The sequence below is a fragment of the Meles meles genome, chromosome 19, assembly GCF_922984935.1.
Source record: "Meles meles chromosome 19, mMelMel3.1 paternal haplotype, whole genome shotgun sequence".
NCBI classification, from domain to species: domain Eukaryota; kingdom Metazoa; phylum Chordata; class Mammalia; order Carnivora; family Mustelidae; genus Meles; species Meles meles.
The window spans coordinates 35,959,802-35,979,863 of record NC_060084.1 but is presented as its reverse complement, the minus strand read 5'-3'; the positions used below and the strand labels follow the sequence as shown (position 1 = coordinate 35,979,863).

At 38.2% G+C, this 20,062-nt stretch overlaps 2 protein-coding genes across 4 annotated transcripts in view; one reads left to right on the top strand and one right to left on the bottom strand.

Annotated features, from left to right (window-relative positions):
* VPS35 (VPS35 retromer complex component) overlaps positions 1-12,657 on the bottom strand; it is a 29,658-nt gene extending 17,001 nt beyond the window's left edge. Inside the window, exons 1-6 of the mRNA XM_045988483.1 lie at positions 12,583-12,657; positions 6,377-6,475; positions 4,962-5,058; positions 3,812-3,935; positions 3,062-3,244; positions 970-1,183 (exon numbers count right to left, since the gene is read on the bottom strand). Of these exons, the coding sequence (XP_045844439.1) occupies positions 970-1,183; positions 3,062-3,244; positions 3,812-3,935; positions 4,962-5,058; positions 6,377-6,475; positions 12,583-12,585 (720 nt within the window). The 5' untranslated portion in view covers positions 12,586-12,657. The remainder of the gene's footprint in view (positions 1-969; positions 1,184-3,061; positions 3,245-3,811; positions 3,936-4,961; positions 5,059-6,376; positions 6,476-12,582) is intronic.
* A 136-nt stretch (positions 12,658-12,793) lies between these two features.
* Positions 12,794-20,062, top strand: ORC6 (origin recognition complex subunit 6). 3 transcript variants are annotated; one of them, XM_045986916.1, is made up of 7 exons: positions 12,794-12,979; positions 14,726-14,855; positions 16,062-16,225; positions 16,442-16,531; positions 18,231-18,343; positions 18,838-18,906; positions 19,507-20,062. In XM_045986916.1, the coding sequence occupies exons 2-7, from the start codon at positions 14,808-14,810 to the stop codon at positions 19,632-19,634; spliced, it is 612 nt and encodes a 203-aa protein (XP_045842872.1). In that variant the 5' UTR covers positions 12,794-12,979; positions 14,726-14,807; the 3' UTR covers positions 19,635-20,062. The 3 variants fall into 3 exon arrangements, with proteins under 3 accessions (XP_045842872.1, XP_045842870.1, XP_045842871.1); XM_045986914.1 differs by having other exon boundaries at positions 12,794-13,216; XM_045986915.1 differs by lacking the exon at positions 16,442-16,531 and having other exon boundaries at positions 12,794-13,216.

Sequence of the window (20,062 nt, the reverse complement as noted above, 5' to 3'; positions counted from 1 at the left end):
TTTAAGCTATTAATTTGAGAATCTTATTTTAGATTTTTCCAACTCATACTTACTATTTAAATTAAATTTCAACATTTTACAGAAGCATTATTTTATTTTTTTGAACAGAAGAATTTTTTTAAAAAATTTAAATAAATTCTGGAATTCTACTTAATAAGTCATTTAGGATGAAGTTTAGGAATTTTTTTTCCTTTATGATTTGTACCTTTTGTGTCCTAAGAAATCTCTGCCTAATCTAACATTATAAAGATATACTTTGTATTTTTTTTCTAAAAGTTTATAGTTTTAGGTTTTATATTTAGGTCTGTGATCCATTTTTTGAGTTTTTCTGTATGGTATGAGAATGGGTCATAGTTCAAGGGTCTTGTTTGCACACAGATGTCTATTTTTTCCAGAAACATTTGCTGAGAAGGCTAAGATTACACTTTTATCAAAAGTGACCTACTAGATATATGTGAGCCTATTCTGGACTATCTTTTCCAGGGCTGACAAATCTAGTTCAATGTCGGCTTTTGTAACGGACTCCCATATTGTCTGTTACTGCTTTTCACTACAGCTGCAGAGTTTAGTAGTTGCAGACAAAATCAAACATTTACTCTTTGGTCCTTTATAGAAAGAGTTTGTCAATTTCTGCTTAACTCCCCCAACTCTGGGATCATGACCTGAGCCGAAGGCAGAGGCTTTAACCAACTGAACCACCCACGTGCCCCCCAATATCACATTCTTAATGAAGCTTTAGAGTAAACCTGGAGTAAAATACAGTCAATCTCAATTTAAGAAAAACTGGTATCTTAATAATATTGAGTCTTCCAATCCACAAATACAAACTGAAAATATATCTTTCAATTTACTTGTCTTTAATTTTAAAGTGGTTTTCAATGTAATATTTAATAAAAATATTTTAATTTTAAAAAATCAGCCTTCAATTTATATCTCATAAGAAAAGGTGACAAGTAAAAGGATATACACCTGTTTGTAACGTTCCACATTCACACCTTCCAACTGACTGAGGCGCACCAAATTTGTTCCCACCAAAATTCTCAGTTCTTGTCTTTCTCGTTCTCTTTTCTCTCTATCTCGGCTATGTCCCTGATGTTGCATTCGCACCCAGAGCTTGTTCATCTCTGCAAAGTTAAGTAGTACAAAATCCATGGAATCACTTATGTCGCCAGTGGTTTCTTCACTGCAAAGAGAGAGTTGAAACAGTCTTTACATACACTATTTACACTAGACGACCATCTTACTGTTATTGTTCACCTTTGTGCATTTCATTCTTGTCTCTTTAATACACCGATACTTCATAGAAGAAACTTTCAAATTCACTGGCGTAGTGTTCAATTTCAAGGGAAACAGACTCAAGAGAAAAAAGATACCAGGGAAAGGACACAGAACAAGTGTAAAAGAACAAAAAACTTTACCCCATTCCCTGTCCTAAGTCAACTTGTTCTCACAGCAATTCCATTAATTTGAAAAGCCTTTAAAAAAATGATACTTAAAATGTGCTGCTAACTACATCATTTAAAAAAAAATTTATTTATTTATTTGACGAGAGAGAGAGAGCATGAGCATGCGCACTCGCCTGTGCACAAGTGGTAGGGAGGAGGGGCTGATGCAAAGGGACAAGCGGACTCCATGGTGAGCACAGAGCCGGATGTGGGACTCAATACCAGGACCCTGGGATCATGACCTGAGGAGAAGGCAAACACTTAACTTCTGAGCCACTCATGTGCCCTAACTACATCATTTTATTGTTGAACATTTCATGTTTTCAATTGGAATATAAGCTTTGTGAGGGAAGAAACCATGTAGTTCCTACTTATTTTTCATCTCCTAGGATAGGGAACATAGTTTTCAAAAATTTTTAATGATTGCCTAATAAAATGCTTAAAATTTGCAGTCAAATCGTAATAAAACAAAGAACCTTACCATCTTCTCACATTGTTAAATTTTTACCTTTTCTATACCATTTAACTTTATCACACGCATGGTAAATTTTTATATTTTTTTCTCTTAAAAAGGAACTGATACAGGGGCGCCTGGGTGGCTCAGTGGGTTGAGCCTCTGCCTTCGGCTCAGGTCATGATCCCAGGGTCCTGGGATTGAGCCCCGCATCCAGCTCTCTGCTTGGCAGGGAGCCTGCTTCCTCCTCTCTCTCTGCCTAGTTGTGATCTCTCTGTCAAATAAATAAATAAAAATCTTTAAAAAAAAAAAGGAACTGATACAGAAATACTACAAACTACTGAACTGTACACCTTAGAAATAAATGAATAAACAAACTTAAAGAAGGAGTACCTGACTAGCTCAGTCACTAGGACATGCATGGGACTCTTGATCCCAGGGTCCTGGGTTCGAGTCCCAAGATGGATGTAGAGATTACTTAAAAAAACATTTTTTTAAAAAATAAATAAACTTAAACAAAAGGAATTAAGTTCCTCAATCTAGGAACTCTGCACATAAATAGTTAACCTAGCTGGTTGCTGACCATCTACCCCTATGTGAAATACAAGTACAATGGACGTGGATACTGGAACACTGGTCACACCAGAGACAGGGCTCTCATTTTGAAAGGCTTTTGTTTTTTCTGTTTTGGAGTTAATATGTAGTTTATGTATAGAGATAATTTAAACCACTTATATCCAGGGTTATCTAGCAGTCCATAAATGACAAAAACTAATAAGAGACATTCAAGAAACAACATGAAAATTAGCTAGTTCACAGAGTAAGTTAAGGATTATGTCAATATTTCATCACAAATATAATTTCAAAATATAACCCATTCTAAAAAATCAAATCTTCAAAGATACTTAATGTAATGGAAAATGCTCTCATAAAATTACGTTTAATGAAAAAAGCAGGTTCTAATAATCTACGGACAATTTTTAAAAGAACGCATTTTGATCATACCCCATATGCTGAAGAAAATCTCTATATGAAATGCTATAAGTACCGGCTGTGGGTGTGAGAAATATTGATATTTTTTTTCTCTATACACTTTTCTATTCTTCTTATATATTCTACAACAAGAAGTATAACAACTAAATCAAAACAGAAAATCACTTACTCTGTTGGCTCTCCTTCATCAGGCAAGATGTTTCTGGTACACTGAAGAAGATAGTTCCGAAGAAATAAACCTCTCAAAGGATGCTGCACACCCCGACACATTTCTACCAAATCTTTCAAAATATCTTTCCTGGACTGAGGAAATGACTTGACATATACAACTCCAACTGTGATCAACAGATAACTAGGGGAATTATAAGGGAACAGCTGATTAAAATATTAATAAACACATACTCAAGTCAAGAATTTGATTATGTCTAAACATAATAAATCCAAACATATTAAGCAAGACAGGGACCAGGTTTTTCTTCTGCACAATGAAAAAATACCTAATTTAAAATATAACCACTCCCACTCACTGACCCTCCCCCATCTATGTATGTATTTACATGCAAGTTACATACATATATATTTATATACATATACAAATATGTGTACATAAAAGTATATAAATATGTACACAAATACATATACACATACATAAGTATCATTATCACCTTTAAACATACTACTAAGAGAATGTCATATTAATTTTTCTAGTAGTCAAGGCATTAAATAGTATGTCTACTTTTTCTATTTCTAAAATTCCTCAATTATCCATATAAAAAGTAAAATTAATTATACCTTAAAACCTTTAAAGAAAGCTCAGAATATCTACCAAAATGTTAATCTCAATTTGTTAAGAAATTAAAGAATCTTAAAATTGGTTTTTAAAAATCAAAGTAGAAAATGCAGATTCTCAATTACTTACAGCCTTGGGATAATGTTTCCAGCATACTGTACAAGTTCATAGAGATCTGCCACTTTTCTTCCTTTAGCAAATTCATCTGTCAGGTAGACTTCCAAGTAGTGTAATTCATCAGAAATAGCCATATCTTTTAGTTACAATTAAGGACTCAAATAAAGCTAAGCCAACCTAAGCAATACTCTGGAACTTTTTGGAGTCATTACACTATTGGGCAGGTATCTTAAATATTAGTCCTTTAAGAGAACATGTTTAAATGAAAAACAGAATTTCATTTAGGCTTTCCTTATTTTAAAATAAGTGTTTTTATTCACTTACATGTAGAATTTAAGAAACAAAACAAATGAGCAAAGAGGAAAAAAAAAAGACAAACCAAGAAAGAAACTCTTAACTATAGAGAACAAACTGATGGTTACCAGAGGGGAGGTCAGTGGGGGATGGATGAAACAGGTGGTGATGGGGAATAAGGAGGGCACTTGTGATGAGCCCAGGTGACTCAAAGAACTTAATAAACAAATAAATGAACTTAAAAAACAAATAAATGAAATAAAATAAAATGCTAAAAAAACTAAATAAGGGTTTTTAGAGATGTCCGGTAAAGCAAAGCAGTAAAAATAAGGAACCCATCAGACTACTAGAGGGTTGTTGGTTTTTTTTTAAGATTTTATTTATGTATTTGACACAGAGAGAGACAGCAAGACAGGCAGAAGGAGTGGGAGAGGGAGAAGCAGGCTTCCTGCTGAGCAGGGAGCTAGGTGCAGAGCTTGATCACAGGACCCTAGGATCATGACCTGAGGCAAAAAGAAACACTTAGGGACTGAGCCACCCAGGTGCCCCGACAAGAAGGTTTGAATTCATTTCCATTTTGGAGTCCTGCATGACAAATATCTAAGCATTAAAGAACCAACTGCCTAAAAGTTTCAATATCCTTCATGAAGGGAATAAAAATTAAAACATAGCAACAAAGAAGCTTAAGCATAGAAAAACAGTTTCTGATATTGAGTTTTTCTTTTTCTCATAAAATTTACATGGAGGAGTACTATTTGGTTAAGACAACGAAAAATAATGTAATGGCAGAAAAACACAAGAAGAAATAAAATATGGCCTCATCAAGAAAAAAGTATGATCAAAATGGTCTTCAACATTCAAAAGATACAAAGTTCATAGTAGCTCTTTGGTGACAACATAGAAGTCCGGAGCTCACCAAGCATATTAGAAGCATGTTTCAGAGCATCCATAAGCTTGTTTTTGTCCTACAGAAATACCAAGAGAATTGATGGGAATGTTTAATTTAAGTAAGCATTTAACTTGGATTTGCTACGTAGTATATAGCACTTAAATTATTTTAATCACATAACAATCAGGTTTAGTTTCACCTTGCCTTCTCCATTGAAAGAAAAAGATTCATGGTTCCTCATCCAGACTGCAAAGCTTAGCAAATCTTATGTAACTAGGACTATAAACTTCCTGGCATAACTCTTTCAAATCTCTAAAGTGACTATAAAAGTAACTCCATTAATTCACACTTACCTGCAATCAAGGGAGCTGGCATATTAATTCTTTTAAAGCAAGCTACTACCCTGACAATAGCTTTGTCATAGGTAAAGACTCCTCAGAGATGTCTAATTGACCATCCCTGTCTCTAAGTATGCTTTCCTCCTCACAATGCCCACGTGTCCCACTGAACACATATATGAAGAAAATGCCTTTAAATACAGGAAACAATATTCATACTCAGAAAGAGACAGAAACAAGCAATAACCAAGTTCCATACCCACTCATTTTCTCCATTCCAAGACATTTTTTTGCAAGGAAAAAAATACAATACATATAATTGGTTAAAACAGCATATTACGAAGCTTTAGAAATTGTGAGAATTTTACAAAGGTAAGATATCATCATCAGAGCAATGTATAATTTGAAGTACCAGCCTATTTGGTTCCATTTCTTAAATTTTAATGCAGAGATTCTATAGTTTCTACACAGATTACTTCCTACCCTGTCTTTTAGAATATGACAACACAGAAATTGGTGTAAGTATAATTTTCAAGCCAGTTGCTGCAAAATTTTATATATATATATACACACATATATATATACACATACATATATATATACATACATATATATATATATACACACACACATATATATATATATATATTCAGGATGGAAACAGACTTCAAGATAGAAAAAAGCCAAAAAATCCAAAATGAAAGCATTTAAATACATTCATTCAACAAATATTAGGTACCCATTATATGTCAAGTACTCCTCAGGTTTGAGGTAGAGAAGCAATGACACTATTAACTGAATCAGATATTGGTATGGTGATAGAAGGCAGGGTCTCTTGTCCTCGGGGAGCTTCCATTCTGGTAGAGAAGACAGACATTCCCAAATCATAAATGCAAATCCAAGTATACAGGAACTATTCCATGCAGTGCTTAAAGGAGGTGAGATGCAAGATGTATGCCAGAAGACACTGAAGATTACATTTAGTAGAAGCAGTGGTGCTATACAACCTTACAAAACATACAGATTGTATTTTGCCTCCCATACTGACATTCTTACCAGGCATCTCTTCATCTGGAATGACTGGACCTTCACAGCCTGTATGGCTTCATCCAAGAGCTTTTCCTGCTCATCCTGCGGTGACTGCTGTGTTGTAGGCTGAAAAATAAAAAAATACTTCCAATTAATGTCTCACTAGCACTCTCTTCTAAAATAATCTGTTATTTCTGTACTTCTATACATAGTCCTTCTCCAAGGCTTTCATAAAAGGCACATTCCAGTTCTAGATCTCAAACCCGTTTATTTATTTTTGACAATTATTGAACAAGAGCTATACCCAGTCACCCAAGTTAATAGCATAGTAATGCTGAAGGGAACAGTAACACGTAGAGAACCTCTTCTCTCTCAGAAACTGATCAACATTCTTGTAGCAGGTTGGCCCCAAAAAACATGTGGTGTTAAAAAAAAAACAAACATGTGGTGTTAGTGTGAATCCAACAACTATCCTTATGATAGTCTTATCCAAATCTCTAAATGCCTCTTTTTTTCTCTATACTGCTTTTCATCTGCATTTTAGTCTAGTCTTAGATCAGAAACCAGTTTATGAAACACAACGTTCTAAGGCACTATGTAACAAGACACTTAAAGAACTTAGAAATAAAATAGTTGAAATTATTAATAGTGATTGATAGTAGAAAACCATTAAGGCATACTCTCCTCAAGTACCTACCTTATCACTTCAAACTGAGAAATCTACAGCTATAATGGACAAAAGATATCTTGATATTCTTCTCTTTGTTATCAGCAAAACCCTGCTTGCAAAATTAATTAGATCTACTGGTAAAACAGAATTAACCACTTGACCCTTTACATGTATAAACACTGTTAACACCTCTACAGCAGCATGCATTATATTGTAATTATAAATGATAGCCATTTCCATATCCTTGGGACCCAACACATTGCCTGACACATAACAGATGCTTCATAAACATTCACTGTATGAACAAATGAGCTGGTTTTAGAATGTTTAGGTCATATATTTAATTTTAAAAATGCCTAAAGAATTAACAGATAAGAATGTCTGGGTGGCTCAATCAGTTAAGTATCTACCTTTGCCTCAGGTCATGATCTCAGGGTCCTGGGATCGAGCCCCACATCAGGTTCCCTGCTCAGCAGGGAGTCTACTTCTCTCTGCCCCTCCCCCACTCATTCTCTATCTCTCTCTCTCTCTCTCAATACAAAAAAATCTTTAAAAAAAAAAGAATCAACAGATGAATGGTTAAGTTGTGGTATACAAATATATATAAATACATATACTGAAATATTATTCAATCATAAAAAAGGGACAAAGTAGTGATATATGTGACATGAATGAAACTAAAAAACATTATGCTAACTGAAAGAAGCCAGACACAAAAGACCATGTATTGTATGAGTCCATATGAAATATCCAGAATATGCAAATCATCCACAGAAACAGAAAACAGACTTTGGTCCCCAGAAGAGAGAGTGGGGTAATAACTACTTAATGAGTACAGGTTTTCCTCTGGAAGTGATAAAAATGTTTTGGAATTGGACAGAAATGGTGGTTGTATAACACTGCAAAAGTACTAAATGCCACTGAATTGCTCACTTTTAAATGGTAAATCTTGGGGTACCTGGCTGGCTTGGTTGGTTGAGTAGCCAGCTCTTGATATCAGTTCAGGTCATGGTATCAGAGTCCTGGGATAGAGACCTGAGTTGAGAGCTCCATGCTCAGCAGGAAGTCTGCTTGAGGAGTCTCTCTTGCTCTGCCCCTCCCCCCACTAGTTCTCCACCCCCTCTAAAATAAGTAAATAAATCTTAAATGACTAAAGGTAAAATGCCTCTTACACAATGAGATGGAAAGGAAGAAGGCAAATAGTTACATATAAACATAAAAGTTAAATCTGTTCTATTATCTAAGACAATCAAAACAGCAATGAATTTGAGATTAACAAAAAACACACAAAACCCATTTTTTAATTAGAATCACTTATAAAAATGAAAAACTTTTTCTTCATCTAATTTGGAAAAAGAAAAAACATTAGTAATATGAAATACCAAGTATCTTTATTTTTTTTTCCTACAGCAAATCTAATAACCTGTGCTTCCTTGTGACCACCCTTCCAAGCATATACAAACTTCAAAGAAAAAGTTATGTCACTTAAACTAATCTTAAAGGGAATCTTAATTTATATAGCAGAACTATTGGTGTAAAATGTTAGTCTTAGAGGCAAAGACAACACCAGCATCTGAGGATTCTGACTTAATGAAATTCACTAGCCATCCTGGGCTAGTCCTCTGAGAACTTCAGTGACACCAAGCTATGGTCTGGATTTCCTCAGCTCTTTGTCTCTAGATGCAAAAGATTTACAATTATTAGAATCAATGGATTTCATTAAGTTCAGATGACCAACTTAGAGATAAATATTGATACATCAGGAAATTTTTACACTTTGTCATTGTGGTAAAATAACATAATTTGCCATTTTAACCATTTTTAAATGTGCAGTTCAGTGGCATTAGGTATATTCACATAGTTGTATGGTCATCACCACCACTCATCTCTAGTATCTTTCATCGTTCTCAAAGGAAACGCTGTACCCATAAAACAATAACCTGCCATTCTCTACTGCTACCCCAGGCAACCACCATTTTACTTTCTTTAGAAATCTGACTTCTCTACGTACCTCATGTAAGTAGAATCACAAGCTTTTGTGTCTGGCCATTTCAACTTAGTATGTCTTCAAGGTTCATCCATGTTGTACCATTTGTCAGAATTCCCTTTCTTTTTTAGGGCTGAATAATAGTCTACCATATCTATATACCATATTTTGTTTATCTATTCTACTACTGATGGGAAACTTGGGTTGCTTCCACTTTCTGGCTATTGCATCTAATAACATTAATATAGCAAATAAAACTGTGGTTACAAAGATATTAAAGAGATGCCTGGGAGGCTCAGTCACTTAAGCATCTGCCTTCAGCACAGGTCATGATCCCAAGACCCTGGGACCGAGTCCAACATCCGGCTCCTTGCTCAGTAGGGAGCCTACTTCTCCCCCTCTGCCTGCTGCTACCTCTGCTTGTGCTCTCTCTCTCCCCCTCTCTGGCAAATAAATAAATAAAATCTAAAAAACAAAAACAAAACAAAGAGACTACAAACAATTCTAAAAATATTTGTATAGAATCCAATAGATTCTCTGAACTCTAAACAAAACTGTAGCAAAATTCTATTTTGTATCACCTGGGTTTAAAATAGAAACAAATACAAAATATAGAAAATTACAGACTTATTACAAGGTAAGCTACAAATGAAGAACTAAAGCTGCAATAAAGAAATGTATTTTTAGATATTACTCCCAAGACAATGCAGTTATTATATAAATGTAGCCATTATGTGGCTATTCTAAGGAGTGTCTTGATGCCTTTCCTGGGAAGTGTCACATAGAATAAGAACAGTAAGAACTGTTATGAGCATGCTCTCATTAAACACAAGCCAGGTAATCACTGTCTCCTAACTTACGGAAGTAGTTCTCCATTTACAAATGACTTTGTATTTATCAGTTACATGGATAAGAGAAAAATGGAAACACTAAAGAACCAAGATCAAATTAACGTTTGTAATTAGGCTAACGTTAGCCTGAAACCCAGGTCAAAGAGCCCCCCTAGGTTCATATAATTGTAAAGTTCAGAGAAAGTAATCCATCATACAGATCGTTTATAAAACCACTTATTCAAACAACGTGCATTCATTTCCTCTTCTATTAAACAGGGCAATAAGAGTACTTACATTACTATTATGAGGAATAAATAAAATGACCCAGAGCTCAGGACATGCTTAGTAATATGCACTTTGTAAGTGTTACCATTATTATTATATACACCCTTAGATACAAGCAATTACCTCCACCCATCCTAGCAACTTAGTTGTTGATCCATCTCTTCACTGATACGCTGCAGATGTAATCTAGTAACACAATTATATCAACTACAAAACAAAAATAACCAATCTCACAAAGATACAGAATTTCATCACATTTAATGAAAGTACTATTTTTAAAATTATAAGGCACAACATTACAATTGAAGTAGGGAGCATTAAGGATGATGAGGGCTTGGGAACTTCAAAATACAATCTGAACACAAAACTGGCTCCAACTTCATTTACCAATACATTTCCCCAGGAATTCTATGGTACACACCATGAATATTTACTTCTCCCAGCTTCATCTATGGGTAACACTTTTTCTTCTCCACCTGGAGAATTTTTTTCTTTTTAAAATTGTATTTATTGACAGGTGCCTCCTTAGCGCAGTAGGCAGAGCATCAGTCTCATAAAATTTTATTTATTTATTTGAGAAAGAGAGAATGCACACATAAGCAAGGGTAGGAGAAGAGGGACAAGTAGACTCCCCATTGAGCAGGGAGCCCAACTCAGGGCTCAATCCCAGGACCCCTGGATCATGAGGTGGGCCAAAGGCAGATGCTTACCTGACTGAGCCAGCCAGGCACCCCTCCACCTGAAGAATTTGTGCTTACCTTCCTCACTGTTGTCAGTTCACATGTTACTTTTTGCAGTCTTTTTCAAGCCCTCTGTGCAGAACTCTCTCCCTCCATGACTCCAAAACACTGATAATAAAGCAATCCTCAGCAATCCTCAGACTGTATTACATTAAGTTCCACAAGCATATCTCCCTCCATAGACTCTTAAGCTATTTGACAGCAAGAACTATGTTTGTTTCCAGTGCCCAGCACAGTCCATGATATTAGAAGGCATATAAGATGTTTGATGAATTGGATCCCAGAATATTAGGGCTGGGAAGGGCTAAAGAAGCCAACAGTTGTTTTCAGATGCAAAAGTGAGACTCAAAGAAGACTGAATGACCTGCCCAAGTCACAGCAACAGTGACTGTGACAAGACTGAAAATCAAGTTTCCTTCCTCAAAAATGTTCATGAAGACAGGACTGCTCATTGCTCCAAATTAGTTCATCCAGCACAGAACAGGTGTATAGCAGATCAGTTAAGTGCTTTCCATTATAAAATACTGCAAATATCAATTCGTAAATGTAGAGAAACAGACAAAACCTAAATTTTTACACTGTCCTTGTATCACTTCCCAATCGTAAAAATTCTGAGAAGTAAAATCATCTTGTATGGCAATATAGTACATGAAGTAATACATGTCAAATATTTAATTCTACTTTCTGGCATTAACACATCTAAAGCGAAGCCTGTTTCCAGACTTACAGATTTATAGAAACCTGTCTACACGAAGTGAATAATGAGATAATCAAAATTGCCATACAGTACACCAACACTCAAAAACATTATTTACACACTGCAGACTATGTCAAAAGCCAATGAAATGCAAGTGACAACTGCCTTTGTGGAAACTCGGCATATGGATTCACATTTTGAGGAAGTTCAAGTTTACAGGACAACAGCCACACCACGATCTGCTGCCATCACGAAGAGGCACTAACAAGAACGAATGCCTACTTCAAGCAAATAAAAAACCTGGATTTCATCAATAGAGGGACAAATAAGAGAACCAGGGTGTCCAATGAACAGATATTAAAGGAAACAAAGTCTCCTTTCTCTCTGTCAGAATTCAGGGATATGAGACAGCCTAAGTACTTCCAGGAAATTCACGTTAGCGAGTCCTTAGAATTCGCTGACAAACACCGGTGTGGAAGGGGACTATGAGGCCGAAAAAGACCAGGGCACCATTTGGACCCTCGAGCAGGTATTTCTTGCACAAGAAAAGGGCGTGGGGCCAATAGAGCACTATCAGGCACAAAGGTGGAAACGCACGCTGATTAGAGAGCAACCCGTGGGCGGGTCCCGACGCCACCCACAGTCTCAGGCCCTCCGCACGCCCCCGACCCAGCCTGACTCTCAGACCCGTCCCCTCAAGGCGCGGCGGTGGCCGACTCCACTCAAAGGCGGCGGCAGGCCTCCACCGACTTCAAAGCCTACAGGTCGAGACACCCCTCAGAAAGGCCATCCCATTCCTGGGCAACCGCCGCGATCAGGAGCCGCCGCCCACCCCGGATCTCGGATCAGCCCGCCTGCGGCCTTCCCCGGCCTGTCCTCATCCCGCAGGCCAAGCCCGGCTGGTCTTAGTCCCGATTGGGCTGCGGGGCACCAACTCCACCCGCAAGGCTCCAGGACGGTGGCAGAGCGCAAGGGTTGGGAGAAGGGTCGGCCCAAGACCCCGCAGCACCTCAACACTCACCATGGCGACTCCCCTAAGCCTGCAGCAAGAAGCACCCACCCCGCGCGGAGCCTCCCGCGGTCAGGTGACTCTGCGGCCTCCTCAAACCCCGCCCTCCTTAGCCCCGCCCCCGGAACCCGCGGGGAGCTCTTCGATTGGCCTGCTTCTAGGAACTCAAGTCTCGCGTGTTTATTGGCTCTTGCCACTTATCCGTGGACTGACGAACCTGGGTGCCAGCCAGTCTCTCCCCAGTGAGTGAGAGAGGGCGGTAAGGTGCAGAGTAGCAGGGTATCTCTCGGCGGCAGGATGGAGCCAACAGGAAGTAAAGACATCGTTTGAGGACTCTGTCAAGACGGGAGAAATGGAAGAAGAGGGAGCCGCTAGTCCGAGTTCCCCTGCCCAGGAGCGTGCAGTTGTGGTACGCATGAGCAAAAAGAAGACTGGGCTTGATTTGCGGAGCGGTCACGGCTTCTCGTCCCAGCCAATCCAGATGCAGCAGAGGGGTGGGGCCTGGCCCTCACTGGCGGGCGCGGCATTTGCCCGCGGGTTTCGTCGCGCTGCAGCGGTTCGCTGGAGTGGTTCTCCGCGCCATGGAGTCGGGACTGATCCGGCGTTTAGCGGCACGCTTGGGTATCGCGGAGCCAGATGTGTTGAGGTGGGTCTGGCGGCGCAGGCCTCAGCGGCCTTGGACTCCTCAGGCGAGGCCCGCGTGACGGGCGGCTGCGCCGAGTGAGGGGGGATGCTGGAGCCCGGTGGGATCAGGCCCTATTTCAGGAAGAACGTCCCGGCAGTGGGCATATCTGAACCGGCAAGAAGGGGCGATTGTAGACGTCCCTGGGGACAACTGGCTCTGTGGGATGCACTGTGGTGGGATGAGGAAAGTCGAAATTCCGGTCGTTTCGCAAATACTTCCTGAAGGTCTGTTTACAGTGGTGACCAGACACGGGGTACAGACCTTCTTGGAGGTCACTATGCAGTAAATATAGGCCAAGAACTAGGAGGGAAACGAAACTAGGTGGTGTGCTGAGTCGAGGGAGGGAGGAGCACAGAGCGCGTTCTGGCGGCCGCTTTTCTTTAAAAACAACCACCTCCTAGATGTATGTTAACTAATTAGAATTTAAATAAAAATTTGAAAAAAAAAATCTTAGAAAGGCTAAGGAGGGGGCTGCCGCTTGTGCTCAAACCCGATTGATAGAAGGTGCCAGCCATGGGAAGATGTGGGAAGAGCGATAGCTTGTGCATAAGCCCTTTGCATAATCCAGGGTTAGGAATAAAGCTATTGTGGCTGAAGTGTGAACAAACTAGACCCATGCCTTGCTGCTCAGTTAAATGAGGGAAGGGAAGGAAAGGTACTTCTTAAAAGAGTTGAAGTAAGACCTCCTGAACGCCGCAATCATAACAGCGGTTCTCAAAGTGTGGATGGTTCCTGGATCCGCAGCATCACTATCATCTTGGCACTCGTTAAAAATGCAAATTCTTGGGTCCTGCTTCACGCCTACTGATCAGAAACTCTGAGAATAGGACTCAGCAATCTCGTTATACAAGCCCCAAGGTGATTATCTTGTACATCAAAGTTTGAGTACCACTGATTTAGAGGAACGGGTAAAGAAAGGAAGAAGGAACCCTGGTAAAACTGCCAGCATCTGATAGTTTATGTTTGTCCCAGTAATGGAAGGATGAAAGCAGGTGTTTTTTTGTTTTAAGAAATTGAAGAACTGGGGCACCTGGGTGGCTCAGTTGTTAAGTGTCTGCCTTTGGCTGAGGTCATGATCCCAGGGTTCTGGGATCGAGTCCTGAGTCCCGCATCCTGTTCCCTGCTCAGGGGGAATCCTGCTTCTTCCTCTCCCACCCCCCATGCTTGTGTTCCCTCTCTCACTCTGTCAAATAAATAAGATCTTTAAAAAAAGAAAAAAGAAAAGAAATTGAATAACTTACTTTTTCCTTAAATGCACTTGGGCACAGTGGAATCTGAGGTCAGGGCTGGTTTTGTATTACAAAACATTGTTCCACATGCCCAAAGGATGTGCTTCTCGTTCGGGTCCCCACATAAACTTGCCTAGGAGTTAGGCCCAGAATGAAATCTACCCTGCTGTATTCATCGTTGACCAAAATGTTAGGCAAATATCGGGAAAAGTTTTAGTGAGCATGTTGCCCTTATAACCAGGAAAGCTGAGGAGTACTTGCGGCTGTCCCAGGTGAACTGTAATGGCCTGTCTGCACATACCACAGAAACCAGCAATGCAGTCATGTGTCTGGACCTCGCAGCTTCCTGTATGAAGTGCCCCTTGGACAGAGTAAGTAGGTCCCATTGAATGTCTAAATAATCCTCTGCAACTTTGAAACTTAATTATACATTTTAATTTCTGGTTGGACTAGACTCAAAACTCTTGTGTTTTAGAATTTTCCTGGCTATTGTCATATATAATTATTCTAGATGAATTTTAAAATCATTTTTGTCGAGTTGCAGAAAATTACCTTTACTGTCTAGTTTCTTTGGCCACCTCTTTGTTTACTCAAGACCATCTTTCATGCTGCTGCTAGCATCTTCCTAAAGTGCATGCTTTAAAACTAATGTGTGTTTTTCTTCTAGTATAACAGTGGTTGAGAGCATAAGTTAGGAGTCAAGAAGAGTTAGATGTTAAGACCAGATTTTAATACCACTAGTTACTAGCTCTGTGAGCTTGGATTCCTCATTCATAAAGTGGGGATAAGAATATCCATTTCACTAATTGTGAGGATTAAACCACTGTATGTTACTGTATGTAACACACTTAACAGTGCATATCCCATTAAATGATGGCATTAAAAACACCATTAGCTCCCAATGGGTTGACTCCCCATTGCTATCAGCTTCTCCAGCTTTTCTTGAACACTAACCTCAAGCTACACTATTTACTTAACAGACCATGAACTTTAATGACTTATAGCTTTGTAAATGCAACAACTTTTTTCTTTACCTGCATTTCTTTTCTGATAAGCTCCTATTTGTCTTACGTGACCCTGCCTTGCTGTTACATCCTTTCTGAAGATTTCCTTGACTCTCCCAGGCAGTGTTGCTTTCCCTCAGTTGTTGATCCTTCTGTTTCCCAGTTTCCCTCTCTCCCTTTCCCTGCACACATTCATCCTTCCCACCTCTACTCCACTACTTCCCTCCTTCCTTTTCCCAGTGAATTGCACATTGACATTTTCAGTGAAAAACAGATGACCATGTATGTGTCTCCTGTGTTTTTATTCACAGCTTGGCTGTAGTAACACTTGTTTTTTAAATTATCTGTACTTATGCATGACTGTCTAGTATGAGCCCCTTGAGAGCAATACTTAGCTCTGCTTGATGTGATAACTGACTTGACTAAATGAAGCTAAATGTTTAGATAGAGCCACTTGCCACAGAATTAATTAATTTTGAAAAGTTGACTTACTAAACAAGTGTTTAAGGGCACCAATATATAGAATGATTGTGATTATGATTTTTATGATTGGTGCATTTTTTTCTTTCAAAGGCTTATTTAATTAAACTTTCTGGTTTGAACAAGAAGATGTATCAGAGCTGTCTTCAATCTTTTGAGTGTTTACTGGGCCTGAAATCAAATATTGGAATAAGAGACCTAGCTGTACAGTTTAGCTGTACAGAAGCAGTGAACATGGCTTCAAAGATATTGCAAAGGTATGAAACATAAAGAACCTTAATTGAAAATTTAAACTGACACACAAAGCAGAATTATCTGATGTTTTATATTCAGTCTTAAAAAATAACTAATATGGTAAGGTGACATAATGCATTATTTCATACATTTTAAGTAGCTTATAAATTCTGATTTACATTTTCAGTCTCTTTGAAATAATATTTTTTCACAATTCCGCAAACACTGCTTTCCCTTAGCTATGAATCCAGTCTTCCACAAACACAGCAGTTGGATCTCGACTTATCCAGGCCACTTTTCACCACTGCTGCATTACTTTCAGCATGCAAGTAAGTGTGCCTTTTAACATTGAGAAAAGTCCACAATTTAAAAATAGATTTCTCATTCCCAAAGAGGACTTCTACTTAGTTTATTTCGACTCGAAGTGTATTTTCCCATATAAAGAATATTAGAGGGGCGCCTGGGTGGTTCATTGAGTTAAGCCTCTGCCTTCACCTCAGGTCATGATCTTCAGGGTCCTGGGATTGAGCACCACATTGGGCTTTCTGCTCAGCAGGGAGCCTGCTTCCTCCTCTCTCTCTGCCTACCTCTCTGTCTACTTGTGATCTCTCTCTCTCTGCCAAATAAAATCTTTTAAAAAATAATAATAATATTAGAAACAGTAGCCAATGACCAGATTTTGTTTATCCCACAATATAGCTGACAATTTGTAACCCCTATTGCCAGAAGTCTGCTTTCCAACAAATGGCATTTGTATATATAAGCGGGGTATTCTGTTTTCAGGGTCCACCTTTTTTTAACGTTTTATTTTCATTAGTCATCTGTATACCCAATGTAAGGCTCGTAAGGCTCGAACTCACAACCCTGAGATGAAGAGTCACATGCTCTTAGTCTGAGCCAGCCAGGCACCCCCAGGCTCCACCTTTTATAAATGATGAAATCTGTCATTGAAACTGTAGTTTGTGATTTTTCCAGTTATATGTTTTCTTAAGTACTAATTGCAACTATTTTTCAAATAGTTTACAAAACACCAATGATAAATTTTTACATCTGGATCTTAAAATTTGGTGCTATCTTTGTACATACCAAAATGTTACCTCGGAAATATTAATAATTATTATTTTTGTCTAAAGTTGTCTTGTTTTATCTTGCTGGGTGCCAGAGAGGCTCAACTCAGACAGTTCAACATCTGCCTTCAGCTCAGGTCACAATTCCAGGGTCCTGGGGTCAAGCCCCACATCTGGCTCCCTGCTTGCTCTCTGTCAAATAAATAAATAAAACCTTTAAAAAAATAAAATAAAATGTAGTTGGCCCTTAAAGAATGGGTTTCTTACTACCCAGCCTATTTTGATTTTTTAGCTCTCTTAGCCACATACCTAGGAGCAATTAATTGGCATTCATAGAAAATGTCCTTTTGATTCAACAAAGATATGTATATAGAGAGGAGTGTGGTTGCTGTTGGAAAAAACGATATTGACAACTCCACTTTTGAAACTGAATTATGCTGAGCAAATAAAGGTTTGACTAGATCTATTATCCTAAATAACAGACAAGAAGTCTGTTTTGTATATTTCATTAGTAGTTGTTGTGGAGTGGTAATTAGGGCTTTTGGGGAGGGGAAAGTAGTTTACATCCCTGTAATACAGATGTAAGCTTCATGGATTAAAGTGAGCTGAATATTTAAAAATGCTATGATTGTCATTCAGCAAATCAGTAACATCTGAGATTTACTAGGAATGCTTTGAGGCATGAAATACCAGAGCAAATGTCTTCTATGCATCCCTTTTATTACGTAACAGATCTCATGTATATTTTTGACTCAGTCCCACAAACAGCTAAATAAATAAATTCAAAAGGCAGATTTACATAGTTATAGCTAATAATATATGTGTGGAATAAAGGGAAAACTAAACAGTTGGGAGCTCTTCATAAAGCATGGGCAGAAAGGAAATAAGTTAACAATCTGGTTGGCCAGAGAAGACAACTATATTGGTCTTAAAAACAGTAATTTGTCAAATTCTTTTGTAGGATTCTAAAGCTAAAGGTGGATAAAAATAAAATGGTAGCCACATCTGGTGTAAAAAAAGCCATATTTGATCGACTATGTAAACAGTTAGAGAAGATTGGACAGCAGGCTGATAGTGAGTATTCATACCGTATTTCAAGAATGTGTTATTTGAAAATGTAAACCAGCTGGTAAAAGTCTAATATTTTCAAACTTGCAAAATGGCTGCTCTCTAAATTCTGTATGTAATGTGGACTAGGTAAGTTTTTAGTGAGAAATTTTTTTGTTTTTCAAATAAAGTAGCTTAATAACCTTTAAAACAGCTGTGACTGTATGACTCCATGCCTGAAAAATAGTTTCTCTGTTAACATGCTCCAGTGTTAAATGCCAGCCTCCATATACATAAACTCGAATAGAAAAGATTCTTCAGTCTGAGAAGAGAAACCAAGGAAGGGAAGGGCAAAATCATTTGCCTTCTCCTTATCCTTATATTTGGTCAGTCAAGGTGTCTTATTTTTGTGTGTGTGTGATCCAAAATAAGCCCAACTACTAAAATTGAGAATAGGCAAAAATTTAGCCCTGATGACACTTTTGTGGTTTTTGTGTGTGTGTGTGTTTTTTTTTTTAAAGGAGAGGCTGGAGATTCAGCTACTCCACCACAGAAGAAAAAGAAAACAATGGCTGAACCTCTAGCAAAGGGTAAGGCATACTAACACTGGACAAAGTTTGAAATTAGTGCAATGGGATTAGTGTACAGTGGGTTTAATGCAGTAACTAGTCCTGTGCTACTTGTCTGACAAGAGTTAGGTTTTAAATAAATCTGAAAAATCATTTGATAAGACCAGTTTTCCAAGCAGTCATTACAGAAGTTAATAGAACTACTTTGTAAGAAAACATCTAAAGCCAAACTGCTTAGGTTCAACTCCTGCCTTACCACCCACTGGTTCCATAACTTTAGGAAAGTCACTTAATTTCTATAAGCCTCAATTTCCTAATCTCTAAAGTTGTAATTAATATTAGCACCCACTTCGTAGAATTGTGGTGAGAGTTGAATGAGATGATGCCATTGTAGTGATTGATTGGTACAGCATCTTGAAGCACAAAATAAGTGCTTGATGAATGCTAACTACAGAATGTTGTGGAGAGCTTGGAGTCTTAAGAGCAAAAAACTGATGTGTTAGCTGCTGTTTCCACTTTTCATTTTAGCATGATAGTACCCATTTTTAATTAATTAGATACTTCAAATAAGTTTACTTGTCAGTATAAGAATTTTGAAACACTGAAAATTTTCTCTCATAGAAACAGAGAATGTAGTAGAAAGCTCCCATAAACTGCAAAAAGATGAAGATCTGACACAGGATTATGAAGAATGGAAAAGGAAAATTTTGGAAAATGCTGCCAAAGCACAAAAGGCTACAGCAGAATGATTTCAGCTTCTAGACTACCTTGGATTGTAAACCGTACATCTGCCACCTCAATGAAGATATGAGAGCTTTAGAATTTTGTTTAAACTTTTATAACAAGAATCCTAAGACTGTTGCCTTAATAACAAAGAAGCCAGCACTGGGGCTGAGCTCAGACTGGCTAGTGACATGGGCAACAAATTTATTAGGTCAGGCACAGAGCCTGGTTGGCACGGCCTTGGCTCCCCACAGATCTGCATTCCTGCAAAATGGAATTGGAGCAATTTTGCTCTTTTGTTTTAAGCAAAAGACAGTTTCCTGTCCTATCCAGAATATCAGATACAGGCTGAATGGAGTCTTGAGGATTTTACTTGGGTTTTGTGTAAGTTTCTTGGTTTGACTAAATCAGTATATGGTACAACCTAAGTTAATAAATGTTATTTTTAAATACA

Bases quoted from the DNA above. Each gene is read 5' to 3' on its own strand.
- ORC6 (XM_045986914.1), top strand. From the start codon at position 13,152: ATGGAGTCGGGACTGATCCGGCGTTTAGCGGCACGCTTGGGTATCGCG. The intron at 16,532-18,230 runs GTAAGTGTGCCT...ATTCTTTTGTAG, and splicing joins GCATTACTTTCAGCATGCAA to GATTCTAAAGCTAAAGGTGG. The intron at 18,907-19,506 runs GTAAGGCATACT...TTTCTCTCATAG, and splicing joins GGCTGAACCTCTAGCAAAGG to AAACAGAGAATGTAGTAGAA.